Source organism: Salvelinus alpinus, chromosome 9 (assembly GCF_045679555.1).
Source record: "Salvelinus alpinus chromosome 9, SLU_Salpinus.1, whole genome shotgun sequence".
In the NCBI taxonomy this organism is placed as follows: Eukaryota; Metazoa; Chordata; class Actinopteri; order Salmoniformes; family Salmonidae; genus Salvelinus; species Salvelinus alpinus.
The window spans coordinates 34,971,278-34,986,521 of NC_092094.1; the positions used below are offsets into that span (position 1 = coordinate 34,971,278).

Below are 15,244 nucleotides of genomic sequence, written 5' to 3' on the forward strand. Positions count from 1 at the left end.
CCAATAAAGCCCCTTAAATTGAAATTGAGAGAGAGGGAGTAAGAGAGAGACAGAGTCTGTAAGTAAATCCGAGCCACTCCATTTAGTATGATATGTTATGTCTGGTATGGTTAGATAAGACAGATGGTTCCTTAAGGCAAAATTAAAAGAGGGTGGTTGGTCAGGGTGGGTGTGTAAGCATATAATGCAAACGTCTAACAATCCAAAGGTTGTGAGTTTGAATCTCATCAAGGACAACTTTAGCATTTTAGCAACTTTCCAACAACTTACTACTTTTTAGCTACTTTGCAACTACTTAGCATGTTAGCTAACCCTTCCCCTAACCCTTTTAGCTAACCCTTTGCCTTACCCTAACTACCCTTTTAGCTAACACTTTCCTTAACCCTAACCTTAACCCTTTAACCTAACTCCTAAATGTAACCCTAGCTAATGTTAGCGAGCTAGCTAACGTTAGCCACTTAGCCAGAATTCGTAACATATCATACGTTTTTCAATTCGTAACATGACTTAATACGAATTGTAATTCGTAACATTTCATAAAAAATGTGTGATGGACATCCACAAATTAATACATACCATACGAAACGTAACATAGCATACTAAGTAAAGTGTCTCGGATTTACATACGGAATAATACTAAATGCTCTGAGACCATGTTGCAACCCAGAATTTGGTGCATGCTACACAGCGCCACTGTAGGGCTGTCAGTGGTTGGAAGAGGCGCAGAGTCAGAACATAGGCTACACAAGTTGTGGTGGAGGGAGTGAGTGCATGCTTAAATACTGTATAGCAGGCTACATGACCAAAGACCATGCCAAGTAAAGGTGGAGCAGCGACAGCGTGGCAAGATTCTTATCGATTGTTTTTAGAATCTACGCATTGTTATGCTTAACATTCGGGAACGAACGTCAAGATTCTGAAAAAATGCTATTTGAGAGAAAACCTGGCGTCTCTCGTTCTCGTATGCATATGAGAAAATCGTCGTGGAGTTCATGTGTCTTATTCGACGAAGTGGCAATGTTTAGAGCTTGCGGAGGGGCAGCCCTTTGGAGTATGGCTGAATATTTACTGTAATAGTTAGTCAGATGTAAAGCATAGGTTGAACGAGAAAATAGACAGAGACCGTGCGTCAGACACGTGCTGAATGTAGCCTACAGGGGCAGGTTACCCTCTGGATTTATTTTCTCGCTATAATACAAAGTAGCGGCTCCAAAGGATGCAGGTGAAAAAACAGAGGGGCTCGGACACGAGCACTGGAGAGGGTACCCGTAAAAAGTCATCATGCTTCTCAAACATCAAGATATTTTTGATATCGGAATGTGCGCTGATGTTGGCACAGGGCACTGTTGGAGCCTACCTGGTAAGTGAAACATTTTAAGCTGTGTCATTACGTCTGTGATGTCTCTCATGAGAACATCTGTCCAGACTCAGGTTTCATATGAATTCTAATACTTTGGGCCATTTTATCTTAGCTATAACTCCGTGCCAGTATTGAGCATGTAAGCAAAGTAGGCTATCTGTCATGAAACGGGCAAAAGCAATGACATAATGAGATACATTTTAGCCGGTTTAAAGAAGGCTTGACATACACCGGTGTTTTAAATACGCAGTAGCCAGTGCCCATGCCAGGCTAGCCCACATGTGGACTCAATATTCAATTCGAAACTAATTTTCGTCTGGTTGAGGAGTTTAACCTTGTCCATATATCCACAGCTAACATAGCCTATTTTCCCTCTGTCAAAACAAACCTGTTAATGATGGTTTGTTCTCCTAATGCCGCACCTAAATAATCCAAGTACCCAAAATAACACTGATTCCGTAGAGGACAACCATTTACAGGTGAGTTGTTAGTTTATGCGGCAAATGGCCCATATAGCTGTAATATACATGTAATATGCTGCAATAACACAATCTATTGATGTAGCTAGATAAGTGAAATTATAGGCCCCTGCCTGTATTATCAGAGTGCCAGGCTTGAAAGCAATGCTATCTTGTTTAAGAAGAGCAGACAAGCCTATTCAACTCTTTTATCTCAAGTTCACACCTGATGCTTCTGATATGCTATAGGCCTACTCTTTTGAACCGTTTAAATCGTTTTAGTCCTAATAGGTCCTCCTCACAGAAATATTTTCTATACTCCCTTCTCAAATTCAGTTGTCTCGTGATGATGTTCAACAGTTCGCTTATGGAATGAAACAACAAATTGTGGATGAGTGAATGAATTCCTTTATAGTAGGGTATTTTAAGTCACAAAGTGGTATGGTGGGCTAGTGCCACTTCCCAGGGAAATCAGAGATGTAAACTGAAATGCTTTGACCTTATTTGGAGTGGAACGTGTTATCTATTCTGTGCCACTGAACCAAAAGCCTCCTCCTGACCATGGGAACAGTGTAGCCTATGTGGATTAGGCATGTTGGTATCCAGTCAGAATTTCCTCTGTAAGGAGTGGACTTGGATTGTTGAGTCAAATGTACAATTAACAAGAATTCACCACTTCCTGCCTTTGATATGAAGTTTAATGAGCCCAAATTATTGAGAGGAATGTTTTCCAAAGTACTTTGTACTTAGTTTTTTCAATCTATTTTATTCTATTTTTAGAACATATTGTTATAACATGTTTTTAAAATCTATTTAGATGGACTAACTTTCTAACACTACTTGCTTGTGAACCAAGTAACGTTATCATCAAATTGGGCCTACAACCAGTAGTCTCCAACCTTTTCGCTCTGACTTGGATGGAACATTGCACACATTTTTCTGTGATGTGTCTCTCTGCTATGTACAGACTCGCCGGTCACAGTGGAAGGAATGGGTCTATCAGGATACCTCTGTGTGATAATTGGTCTAGTTTTGTCTCATTGAATTGAATGTAGTTGAAACGGAAGATGTCTCATCTGCAGCAGTGGCTGCAGGGGACACTGATGGCTTTTATACATAGGCACTTATAGCTTAGCTTAGCTAGAATGTTTACACCTACAGTATAACTACCATTTAAAGCCCTGTCTCACTTTGACTATGTAAATGTTTTCAACTACACTTTCCAGGAGGTTATTCTAAAGAAGGTTAACACACATTTAACTAATAAGGGTACACTTTATACTGGTGAGTAAAGATTAGCAAATTATGGATCTGAGAGGGAAGCGCATGACAGGCCTTCAACCATGCTCTATCGCTGTCAGCACAGGTAGTCTCTTTCACATGGCACCTGCTCCATTTGCATGGGTTGGAAACCAGGCACCAGCTACAGGGACAAGCTGATGACCCTGTCATGACCTTTTTTGAGGTCCTCCTGTGTCTGAGCTATTGTTGTATACATGATAGGGTGAAGCAACTTAAAGCTTGTGCTGGTAGCCAGGGAGCCAGCCTGGAAGTCATGGGTCATGGCCTATGCTCTTGCTATACGTTAGCAGCTTACAATGGACTTTTTTACAGGCAACATAGTCTCTGGGTAAACAGTCAGTGCACATACCTGCATAGACAATTACTCTCAACACTATGGGGTTGTGGTATGACTCAGCTTCCCTAGTTTCATTTTGAGAATGATCTGGAAATGGTGTGTAAACCTACCTTAAGTTCTTAGTTCTCGGAAATTCAACAGAACTCTGTGGTTTCAGCCCACGTTGAATGTTGTGGTGATGAGTGACAGTGGTGAATTTGTTTGCTGTTACGTGCTCCATCTACGCATGGCAAAACAGGCTGAACTGTCTATGTACTTTATCATTTCCCCTGCATATATTAGATTTTCAAACCCAACATTAGTAGTTGATTATATTAATTCTACACTAAGTTTTCGAGACTTTAATGTGTTCAGGTTAAGCTATAGTTAAAGTTTGGTGTTACTACCTCGCCCTCTCCAATCTTGCAACTTGCCAAAACGTAATATTTTGGAATTAGACAGGGTTCTGTAAAGGCTTCTGGTAGACACTGAATTGCCCTTTTGAAAGGGCGTCTAGACAGCATAGGAACCTGAGACGCACTTCAACAGTTTTATTTAGCAAAGGGCTGTAGTTATGTCATAAACTGTGCTTACACAAGCCTCATCCGCTTGTTAAAAAAGGGTGTGGGGCTTGGATCCTCTCATTCTGGACAGGTGAGGTAATGTTGAGGCTAATCGGTCACATTGTCCATGAAAACACAGCCAGACAAGTTTGCATTGTAACCATGCTGCAATAAATACACCAAACCTTCCTGACTAACTGTGTTTACTTTTGAGTTCAAGATTCCAGGTGTATCTTAACTAGCTTTCTGTAGCTAGAGTTACTCATCTCTCTGCAATGTATACAGTCTTTTTAGATAACATAGACCTAACTATAAATATTTTTGTCAATTATTGAGTCTAGAAATGCAGTATATTTTAGTAAAATGCTTTGATGGCAGAGTGCATATACAACACATGGAATTTGGGGGACGGGTGCTCTTCTAAATTCACTGCTGTCAGGCCCACTGGTGCCCGAGTCTAGTCTGGGCAAGAGATGACATGATATGGTCTGCTTGGCCTGGCTGCCATTCCTCTGCTGTGGTGTGGTGGTGAAGTGGAGGTTCAGGAGTCTGTGCTGGTGTCTGCTGATAGGCCTTGTACATAGGATGACTGACATCACCACATTGATTTATAACACTTAAAAAACATTTTTTATTTTATTTAAGTAGGCGAGTCAGTTAAGAACAAATTCTTATTTACAATGACGGCCTACCCCTGCCAAACCCTAACTTGGACGACTCTGGGCCAATTGTGCGCCACCCTATGGGACTCCCAATTACAGCCAGTTGTGATACAGCCTGGTATTGAACTAGGGTCTGTAGTGACGCCTCTAGCGCTAAGATGCAGTGCCTTAGACTGCACCACTCAGAAGCCCAACCTGTGGTCGTGTTCAAATGTAATCAAAGTGTAGGTAGTTGAATTAGTATAGTTATTTCTCAGTCACACCTGCCATTTAAAGTAATCACTTTGTAAAGTCACAGAGAGAAGGTCATTTTTCCTACTGGCAATGGCATCCTTCTCTAAGTTAGCTGTTATTTTCCTGTCCCCACGGCTCCTAAGAGGAGCTTAGTTTAGCATGTTAGCCTGTTGGACATCACTGTCTAAATGGAAGAGGACCGTGCCCTTTCAAGGACATTTTGGGACACATCCGAAAATAGTTTGATAATAGTTGTGAAAATATGACAGGTGGGATATGGCTCAGCAGTTGGTTCCCAGACATTGCAAACCCACATTATTTTTTATGAACTCTCTAAACAATACTCAACAATTTAATTTGATACATCTGAGGACCCACTCCTTTGAGAAGGGGCAGCCTATTGTACTTCCTACAGAGCAAAGCCCCATTTCCACTGGCACTTAGAATTAGGGCTGGCTCAAATAGAATTCTCAAATTAGAGCCCATTCAGGGGAAACCGGGACCATCGCAGACCATTTTCACAACTAATGCCAGCTCGATTAGATTTCGGGTTGGTGACGCCATTACTATGCAACCACCAGCTGATCACAGCTGGATGCTGACACCACGTTTAGCTAGCTCGTCTGAGCTTGTTGCCGTTACCTAGCACATGGACAACAGTACAGAGTCAGACATGGCACAAATTACCACCAAAGCTGGCTCCTTCATTCATTTTTGCACTGCACAATAAACTTTTATGAGAACAGTCAGCCCTCGAATGCTAGTTACCTAACGTTAGCTAGCAAATCAGAGTTTAAAAAGCTAGCTAGCTAGCTAACATTAGCTAGTAGGAATTTTAACTGGCCAGGTTGTGAAAGCTAGCTAGCTAACTACATCTACGTCTTACAAAAACTTGCCTTCATAGCAGTTACAAATGGGGTTTGGTAAGTCTGTGATGGGGTACATAATCACATGAAAAAATCTAAATTAGATAGAGATCAATTTAATCATTAGACGTAGTTAGGATCGTTATACTTAGTTAGGATCCTGTCTGATGAACTGAAATGCATTCCATGATGTCTGACTTCCATGTATTTTACCAACAATGGCAGAGGGGAGGCAAAATACCCTGCTGCCCCAACTTCCATCTAGAGACAGTGTTATGCTCTTATCTTTTACTTGCGTTAAATGCTGCACCATTAACTCAGAGAGAGAGCGAGAGCGTTTGGGGAGGATGCACTTTCCATAAAGCCATGCGAGTAACTGATGCAGTGCCCAGCTAATCAAAAACAGGTCTCCATCTTGGCAGAGAGATGATTTTACTCAGAGCACAATGAGAAACATCTGAAAGAGGTCTCAATGTGAGTCAGTATATCCAAAGGAAAGGGATTATTTACAAGGGCACAACCTCAATAACATGGTATTTTCATAGCCATGTCATATTTCTCTAAACCCTCTTGCATGCAACTTAATTCAAAATTCCACCGTGAAAACAATATCACATTTTTTTCATATTTGCATGTACCTGAAGTTTGGAAACCCATTGGCATGTTAATCCTTATAATTCCAATATCTAGAGTTTTATGTAATTATTTTGTATTTCATTTGGGAAAATCACATCTTTCAGAGATTTTTACTATAGAAACATGTAATTTGTCTTATATATAGTTGTTTGTTCTGTAATAACCAAAATGATATGTCACTTAAATAACCTTAATTTAGGACACATTATTTTTTCTCAATGTTTAGGCCTACAGTCTTGGTTACTTGGTTTTCAATGGTAATTGTAAAATACTGCACCCATCTGAGATGTGATTCAGTATACCAAAGGCCATTCATTGAACTGCATCAAATGTTGCAAGTATTCTTGTGGTAAAACAGTAACCATGATCCATGCCGTATTTATTTAATTGCTATTTGTAAGCTAGGTGTTTTCCCCCATTTTCCTCTCAATTACATACTTCTCAGCTAGTGTGAAAACAATTAGGCTTTACGCCTGGTAGTATTTTAGCCTCGTAATGATAATACCCTGTCATTTACGAAGTTAATCAGTTATGGGAAGTTAGTTATGATTGCCATTTATGAGCAACATATTTCCTCTGCTGTTGCTTTCTCAGGTGAGTGTCCTGACCACCCTGGAGCGACGATTCAACCTCCAAAGTGCCGATGTGGGTGTGATCGCCAGCAGCTTTGAGATTGGCAATCTAGCTCTTATCCTATTCGTCAGCTACTTCGGGGCCAAAGCAAACCGGCCAAGGTTGATTGGCTGTGGGGGTATCGTCATGGCGCTAGGAGCTCTTCTGTCAGCACTGCCAGAGTTTCTAACCAACCAATACGAGAACAAGCCAGGGCAGACATGGAGGACTGAGGTGGGCAGGAATGGGTGCGCCAACAGTACCAGGAATGGTGGGCAATATATAGAGGAGTTGTGTTCCAACAAGGCAAACACCAACATGATGTACCTGCTGCTGATTGGGGCCCAGATGCTGCTGGGGATTGGAGCCACCCCAGTTCAGCCCCTGGGTGTGTCCTACATAGACGACCATGTGAAGAGGAAAGACTCCTCTCTGTATATAGGTAAGTTAGTTAGATGCATTAATACACTATGGGAATACGTTGCTACACTACAGGATATGTTAATACACTATAAACCAGAATTACTACACACTGAGACCACTTCACACATGTCATTTTAATGAGGAAATATAACAGAAAAGGTGGACCATAGAGATTTAATAAAGGTTCAGGAGGGAAGAATCTCATTGTGTCATTGTGAGCCTCCATTTCTATTTAACTTTACAGTTTAACCTTACAGTTAAATAGAAATGGAGGATCACAATGACACAATGAGATCTTTGTCAAGGTGACAGAGACATCTTTGAGGGATAATTGGACATTTCACTGCAATATATTCAATTTTTTTCTGTAATTGAGTGTGCTCCTCTGTAGCTCAGCTGGCAGAGCATGGCTCTTGCAACACCAGGATAGTGGGTTTGATTCCCAGGACCATATATACATGCATAACTGTAAGTTGCTTTGGATAGTGTCTACTAAATGCAATATAGCTATTTTATATTGAAATATTATTTAAGAGAAGGAGATTGTTATCACACTAGCATTTCACAATCTATTTGTTCCAGTGCCAACGCGTTCATAAGACTACCCAAATTGGCCCATCTGTATGGTGGGAGGACAAACAGTGGTTGTGTTTGTCTTCTGATCACTGCCGGAAGGTGCAGTGTGTACACAGCCCTGCCTTTGAGTCAATACAGCATGAATGTATTCTCTGTGTTGTGCTCAGTCTTTCTTTTGTCCCCAAGCACAATCTGGCCCATGTGACTGCCAGGTGAGCAGATCTGTGAGGGGTTTATTATCTCCATTACATTTGTGCTGGAGTCACAGTCAAGTGCAGATGCCTGGGAGGAAACAGGAGCATAAAAGTACAAAATGTCTCCACTCAGCTGGCTTGCGCTCTCACACAGGTATTTGACCAACTGCTGACTTAGCTTTTCAAGGTTTAACAGTGTATTCAAAGCACTTTCTGAGCTAACCTTAAATAGCAGATGATTGTTTGCGAATGTACCCTGAGGATACTGTCTCTTTGCAGTGCCTTACTGCATCTTTGAATATATTTCACTGATGTTTGGTAAGATAAACTGTGGTCAGTCATCCCAACAAACTTCTCAAAATTAAGGGTTGTCTGGCTCTGACGTATTTGTTCTGCTGATTGTAAAGGCCAATGTATTGACAACACCCTAATGTTGTTCTGCCTTGCACATTGAGCATTCAGTATATGTGTGTCATGAGCCCCCCTTGTATAACCACAATTAAATCAAATGAAATTGTATTTGTCACATGCGTCAGATACAACAGGTGTGGAATTTACTGTGAATTGCTTACTTACGAGCCCTTTTCCAATATTGCAGACTTAAATAGTAAAAAAAAATATATATAACAAAAAAAAGGAAATAGTAACACAATAAAATAACAATAATGATGTGAGTCAATGTGAAGGGGTATGAGGTAGTTGAGGTAATTGAGGTATTATGTACATGTAGGTAGGGGTAAAAGTGACTAGGCAATCAGGATAGATAATAAACAGTAGCAGCAGCGTTTGAAAGTGTGTCTATCTGTGAGTGTGTGTATGGCGTCAATATGCATTGTGTGTGTGTGTGTGTGTGTGTGTGTGTGTTTTGTGTGTGTGTGTGTGAGCATATGTAGTGTGTGTGTGTGTGTGTGTGTGTGTGTGTGTTTTGTGTGTGAGCATATGTAGTGTGTATGTGTGTGTTGGAGTGTCAGTGTAGTATGTGTGAGTGTGTATGTGGGTAGAGTCAGTGCAAGAATGTCAGTGCAAAAAAAAAGGGGGTCAACTGTTAACTGTTTATCAGTTATGGCTTGGGGGTAGAAGCTGTTCAGAAGCCTTTTAGTCCCAGACTTTAAGCTCTGGTACCACTTGCCGTGCGATAGCAGAGAAAACAGTCTATGACTTGGGTGGCTGGAGTCTTTGACAATCTGTAGGGCCTTCCTCTGACACCGCCTGCTATAGTTGTCCTGGATGGCAGGAAACTTTGCCCCAGTGATGTACTGGGACGTGCGTACTGCCCGCTGTAGAGTCTTATGGTCAGATGCCGAGTAGTTGCCATACCAAGCGGTGATGCAGCAGGTCAAAATGCTCTTGATAGTGCAGCTGTAGAACTTTTTGAGGGTCTGAGGGCGCATCTAAAATCTTTACAAGGGGGAATAGGCGTTATCGTGCCCTCGTCATGACTGTGTTGCTGTGTTTGTGTGTTTACACACCATAACTTTGTTAAATATTTATTCTGATTGACTGAAGGGCGTACACAGGGCATGTTACATGACATCACAGCCTTTAGGCTAGATGCTGGCTGCTGGTTAAAATCTGCTGCCAGAGGAAGACCACCTGGAGAGATAATTCACAGTCATCTCACAAGTCGAGATGAAGCAAAAATCATGTCTATGATTGCAACGCTTTAAAGTCCTACAGTTGTCAAGGTTACAAAGAGATATCGTTGAGGGGTAATTGGACATTTCCGTGCAACATGTGCTCTTTCTTCTTTATTTTTTGCTGATAATGAGAGAGAGAGAGAGCATTGTTATATCGTTAGATAAAGCCACAAATCCTGATTTAAAGCAGCCAGGTTTCCTAGTTTGATAAAGGCTGGCCGTAACGTGGTGTCCATGGATGCACATTAGCCTTTGATGGGATAGAGGCGACGTGGCTTGATGAATCAGCTGCTACATGCATGGCCTTGTTTGATATCTAAGCAGCACCACAGAATGTGAGAATGGCTGATTGGGAGACAAGGTCCTTCCTGATATATTTACTACATTAGTAATGGGGATGACATTTGTTAGTGTAACACTGATGTGTCGGTCAAACTCAAACCAAAGGCCTTCAGTGTCTTGTTTGATCTCAGGCCAACAGCATATACATTTGATGTCGGAAGTTTACATACACCTTAGCCAAATACATTTAAACTCAGTTTTTCACAATTCCTGACATTTAATCCTAGTAAAAATTCCCTGTTTTAGGTCAGTTAGGATCACCACTTTATTTTAAGAATGTGAAATGTCAGAATAATAGTAGAGAGAAGTAGAGTAGAGTGATAGTAGAGTGATTTATTTCAGCTTTTATTTCTTTCATCACATTCCCAGTGGGTCAGAATTTTACATACACTCAATTAGTATTTGGTAGCATTGCCTTTAAATTGTTTAACTTGGGTCAAACATTTCGGGTAGCCTTCCACAAGCTTCACAGAACAAGTTGGGGGAATTTTGGCCCATTCCTTCTGACAGAGCTGGTGTAACTGAGTCAGGTTTGTAGGCCTCCTTGCTCGCACACACTTTTTCACTTCTGCCCACAAATTCTCTATAGGATTGAGGTCAGGGCTTTGTGATGACAACTCTAATACCTTGACTTTGTTGTCCTTAAGCCATTTTGCCACAACTTTGGAAGTATGCTTGTGGGTCATTGTCCATTTGGAAGACCCATTTGTGACCAAGCTTTAACTTCCTGACTAATGTCTTGAGATGTTGCTTCAATATATTCACATAATTTTCCTACCTCATGATGCCATCTATTTTGTGAAGTGCACCAGACCCTCCTGCAGCAAAGCACTCCCACAACATGATGCTGCCACCCCCGTGCTTCACGGTTGGGATGGTGTTCTTCGGCTTGCAAGCATCCCCCTTTTTCCTCCAAACATAACGATGGTCATTGTGGCCAAACAGTTCTATTTTTGTTTCATCAGACCAGAGGATATTTCTCCAAAAAGTCCGATCTTTGTCCCCATGTGCAGTTGCAAACCGTAGTCTTTCTTTTTTATGGCGGTTTTGGAGCAGTGGCTTCTTCCTTGCTGAATGGGCTTTCAGGTTTTGTCGATATAGGACTCGTTTTACTGTGGATATAGATACTTGTTGTACCTGTTTCCTACAGCATCTTCACAAGGTCCTTTGCTGTTGTTCAGGCATTGATTTGCACTTTTCGCACCAAAGTACATTCATCTCTAGGAGACAGAACGTGTCTCCTTCCTGAGCGGTATGATGGCTGCGTTGTCCCATGTTGTTTATACTTGCGTACTATTGTTTGTACAGATGAACGTGGTACCTTCAGGCGTTTGGAAATTGCTAGGAGGAACCAGACTTTTTAACCATGTTTAAAATAATTTTTCTGAGGTCTTGGCTGATTTCTTTTGATTTTCCCAAGATGTCAAGCAAAGAGGCACTGAGTTTGAAGGTAGGCCTTGAAATACATCCACAGGTACACCTCCAATTGACTCAAATGATGTCAATTAGCCTATCAGAAGCTTCTAAAGCCATGACATCCTTTTCTGTAATTTTCCAAGCTGTTTAAAGGCACAGTCAACTTAGTGTATGTAAATTTCTGACCCACTGGAATTGTGATACAGTGAATTAAAAGTGAAATAATCTGTTTGTTAACAATTGTTGGAAAAACTACTTGTGTCATGCACAAAGTAGATGTCCTAGCCGACTTGCCAAAACTATAGTTTGTTAATAAGAAATTTGTGGAGTGGTTGAAAAATCAGTTTTAATGACTCCAACCTAAGTGTATGTAAACTTCCGACTTCAACTGTACCTCCCCAACTTTCATTCTTAGTCCTAGCTATTTTTCACAATGTGCTCTGCTTTGTTTAGAAGCGACAGAAGCAAACAAGCACAGAACAGCTTTGACGTAAGGCACAACTGCAGCTCCTTGTTAGCACTGTACAGTAGGAAGTGGACTGATTAAAGTTTGGCAGGCATAGAGGGAGATTTGGTGTTGTTCTCCTCATAAGCTGCAAGGAGAGTTGGAGGAAATCAAGCGGTGAGCATCAGAGAACAATGTGGCATTGAGTTGGGAGCATGTGCTCAGCTGATCATCCTAATCCCCATTCTGATGGCATGTCATGTGCTGGTAACAGCATGAATGGAGGAGATTGTCTGAATCTCTGTAAGATTTATTTGCTGTAGCACCCCCATGAAAAATCTGAATATTTATGTATTTTTGGGAGAAACATTTTTTTCCACAAAAGAAGTGCACTGAGCCTTTACTATTCCTCTATTAGCGGACCGATATAGCTGTCTGTACCACGGGCATTTATAGCCCTCCCCAAAAAAACAATTCGCAGCACCCCCCCAACATCCTCCCGTGGCTATGAATGTATTGTATGATTATTCATGAAACATTATATGCAGGGAACGTATACATTGTGACAGTAATCAGATAAAGTTGTACTTAAGTTGTGTTTTGCAGTATTTTTCCTCTGCAAACTATTTTTCTAACACTTTTGCAAGACAGTCCTGATTCAGCATGACAGCATTGACTTCCACTGCCTTGTAATAACCAGTCTCAAAAAGCTGAAATAGATGCTTCTATATTTTCAGATACAGAAATATATTATTTTTGATCAATGCAGGCCAAACACACCCATAGATACATTAGTAAAGAAAAATCACCCCAACATACTGTACTGTACATGCCTGGGGAGGTTGAATATGTTGTTTTATATGAGCTTAATACTTCCCAAAGGCCCATGATGAAGGTTAGTAGCTGGTGTTATGGTAGCCTAATTGATTCTGTATGTTTAATGACTAAAACAGACACTGTCAGCATAGTGATTACCCTTTAGCCTCCTAGTCTGCCGTCAGTCTGTCCCTTACAGACAAATCACATGATTTCACATAAAATTTCACATGAAATCATGTACAAAAGTGTTTTTGGAACACTTCATGTGAAATTCATGTGGTTTTTCCGTAAGGGGTCTGTCTGTTTTTCGTCTGTCCGGCCTGAATAATTCCACTACATGCTCGCTATGGGAGATTTGACTCTTTATATTTCACTACTATGCATTACTGCTGTAAGGATAACCTGAAATAACAGCCTCACATACTGTCCATAAAATGGATGGATCAGTGCGGTGCATTTAAAAGGCATAAACGGTTGACAGAGCAGGAAGAAGTGGTAGTTGGCCTATAGGCAGTCAGAGAGCAATGAGTGACAATGGGACTCCTGCAGAAATAGAGAGCAGAACTACAGTATACAATATGATCCTTGTGATGGGTGATGAAGACGTATGCACTATTTGAACACTGCTTGTGAAATGTATCTCTGTGTTCTCACTCTGACACAACCAGGTTCATACTGTACATCAATGTGTCAGGAGGCATGAATATTCATCTGCAGTTCATTGTATAATGCAGTGAGACACAGGGTGTGAGGTGAGACTGTGGTGATTAGACTAATATACTACTACTATCACACCGTTGGTAGAAGTCTCTGCTCAGATTTATGTTCTGCTGTGATATGTTCATTTCTAATTGTTCATCATCACAAGCTTTTGTTGTTGATGGTGATGTTGAAGATGATGGCAGATGCCGCCTATAGCCTCATGCATAGCATATTATTTTAATTAGCCAGTGGTATAAACTGTTCAGGTAATGGCAGTATGACATCAGTGGAAGGTCTGTGAAAATGTGAGAGTGGGCTGTGGAGAAGAGAGGAGCAGAGAGAGCAGTGGTCTGTAGGAGTAAAGCCATAATTACAGAGTGAGGCAGGAATGCCAACCAGCTAGCCATGAGGTGCGTCTGAGCAGCCCGACTGCACATGCATACCACATGTGAAAAACAGCTCCTACTGACTCGGAGACAGGGCTGGCCTGGGCAGAAGGACTGGGGCTGTCTCTCCCTGCCAGGCAAGACTTATAGTACTAATCGGCAGATAAAAACAGATTGAAACGATGTTAGCATTTTTTTTATATAGCAGCACTTACAGAGTGTTCTCAAACTGCCTGACTTTTCAGGAGAAGTAGGCCTGCTTGAAGGTTAGAGTCTGACCACTGCTGATCCAGTTGGTTTTACTTTCAGTTTTGGGATCTGTCACTGTTGAACTTGTGGATCCAATCATGTTGAGCGATGAACATTGTATTATTTTCCTCAAATGCAATACTAAGGGTTGAAAGGATTATTCTAGGTAGGGGTGAAATTGCTTCCATCACGACTTGATGTTAAAAGTGGTGCTGCGGATAAACACTGTGTTTTACGAGATTATTTTGTTTTCCATGTCTAGACGTAGGCACTCAATTGGGCCGAAGGGAGCAAATATGATTAGAGAGTTAGTCAACAGGATCTCCCTCCATTCCCACTGCTCTTTCACCGTATAGTTGTAATTATGGCTCTTCCCACAGGGCCTCAGGTTGCAAAACCATACAGCACATACATATACAGTGGTTCAACAATGACGCTCCCTCCAAAAACCATTAGGTCTTAACCCTACCCATCCAACTCACTGCTTTTAAGGCTTTTTCAAGCCTGGGTAGTCTCCTGTAACATGAGAGGACCTGCAGACTGAAAGGATCACATTTGTTTATTCAGTGTCAATGTATGAAGTGGTCATGATCGGCTCAATTATTGATGTGCTTTTTGCCACCCGTGTAAAAGGCTGTATATCTAGGATCTGGGGTCTGTAACAGATCATTGTTTGATGATTGGAAAATTGTTATTACTGCTCTGCATCAGCTAATTTAATATCATATTAACTTCACAGGTTTCAGAAATGTTTTCCTAGATGTGGGGAGAGGCCATAATAGATTGATCAGGCCTAGATCTTTTCTATTTTAAATGAGTGCTTCCTGCATTGTCATTGATAAAGATAGGAATAGTGAAAGAAGATTTGAACAGAAGCGTCTGTCAAAGATGTGGCCTTTTGAAATGCAATTCCATTTATCAGCACTCTGGTGTTAAACTTTGACGTTTGAGGCTTCATGTACCGACGGCAACAGTCTGAGGTCCCAGCAGAGCAGAGCAGAGCAGGAGAAGGGAAGAATGCTCTGTATGTTCCAGCGTATAAAGTA

At 41.2% G+C, this 15,244-nt stretch overlaps 1 protein-coding gene across 2 annotated transcripts in view; it reads left to right on the top strand.

Annotated features, from left to right (window-relative positions):
* Window positions 1-701: 701 nt before the first annotated feature.
* Window positions 702-15,244, top strand: part of LOC139584703 (solute carrier organic anion transporter family member 3A1-like) — a 58,700-nt gene continuing 44,157 nt past the window's right edge. For both annotated transcript variants that reach the window (XM_071416842.1, XM_071416843.1), the window contains exons 1-2: window positions 702-1,360; window positions 6,992-7,451. In XM_071416842.1, the coding sequence (XP_071272943.1) occupies window positions 1,217-1,360; window positions 6,992-7,451 (604 nt within the window). In that variant the 5' untranslated portion in view covers window positions 702-1,216. The remainder of the gene's footprint in view (window positions 1,361-6,991; window positions 7,452-15,244) is intronic.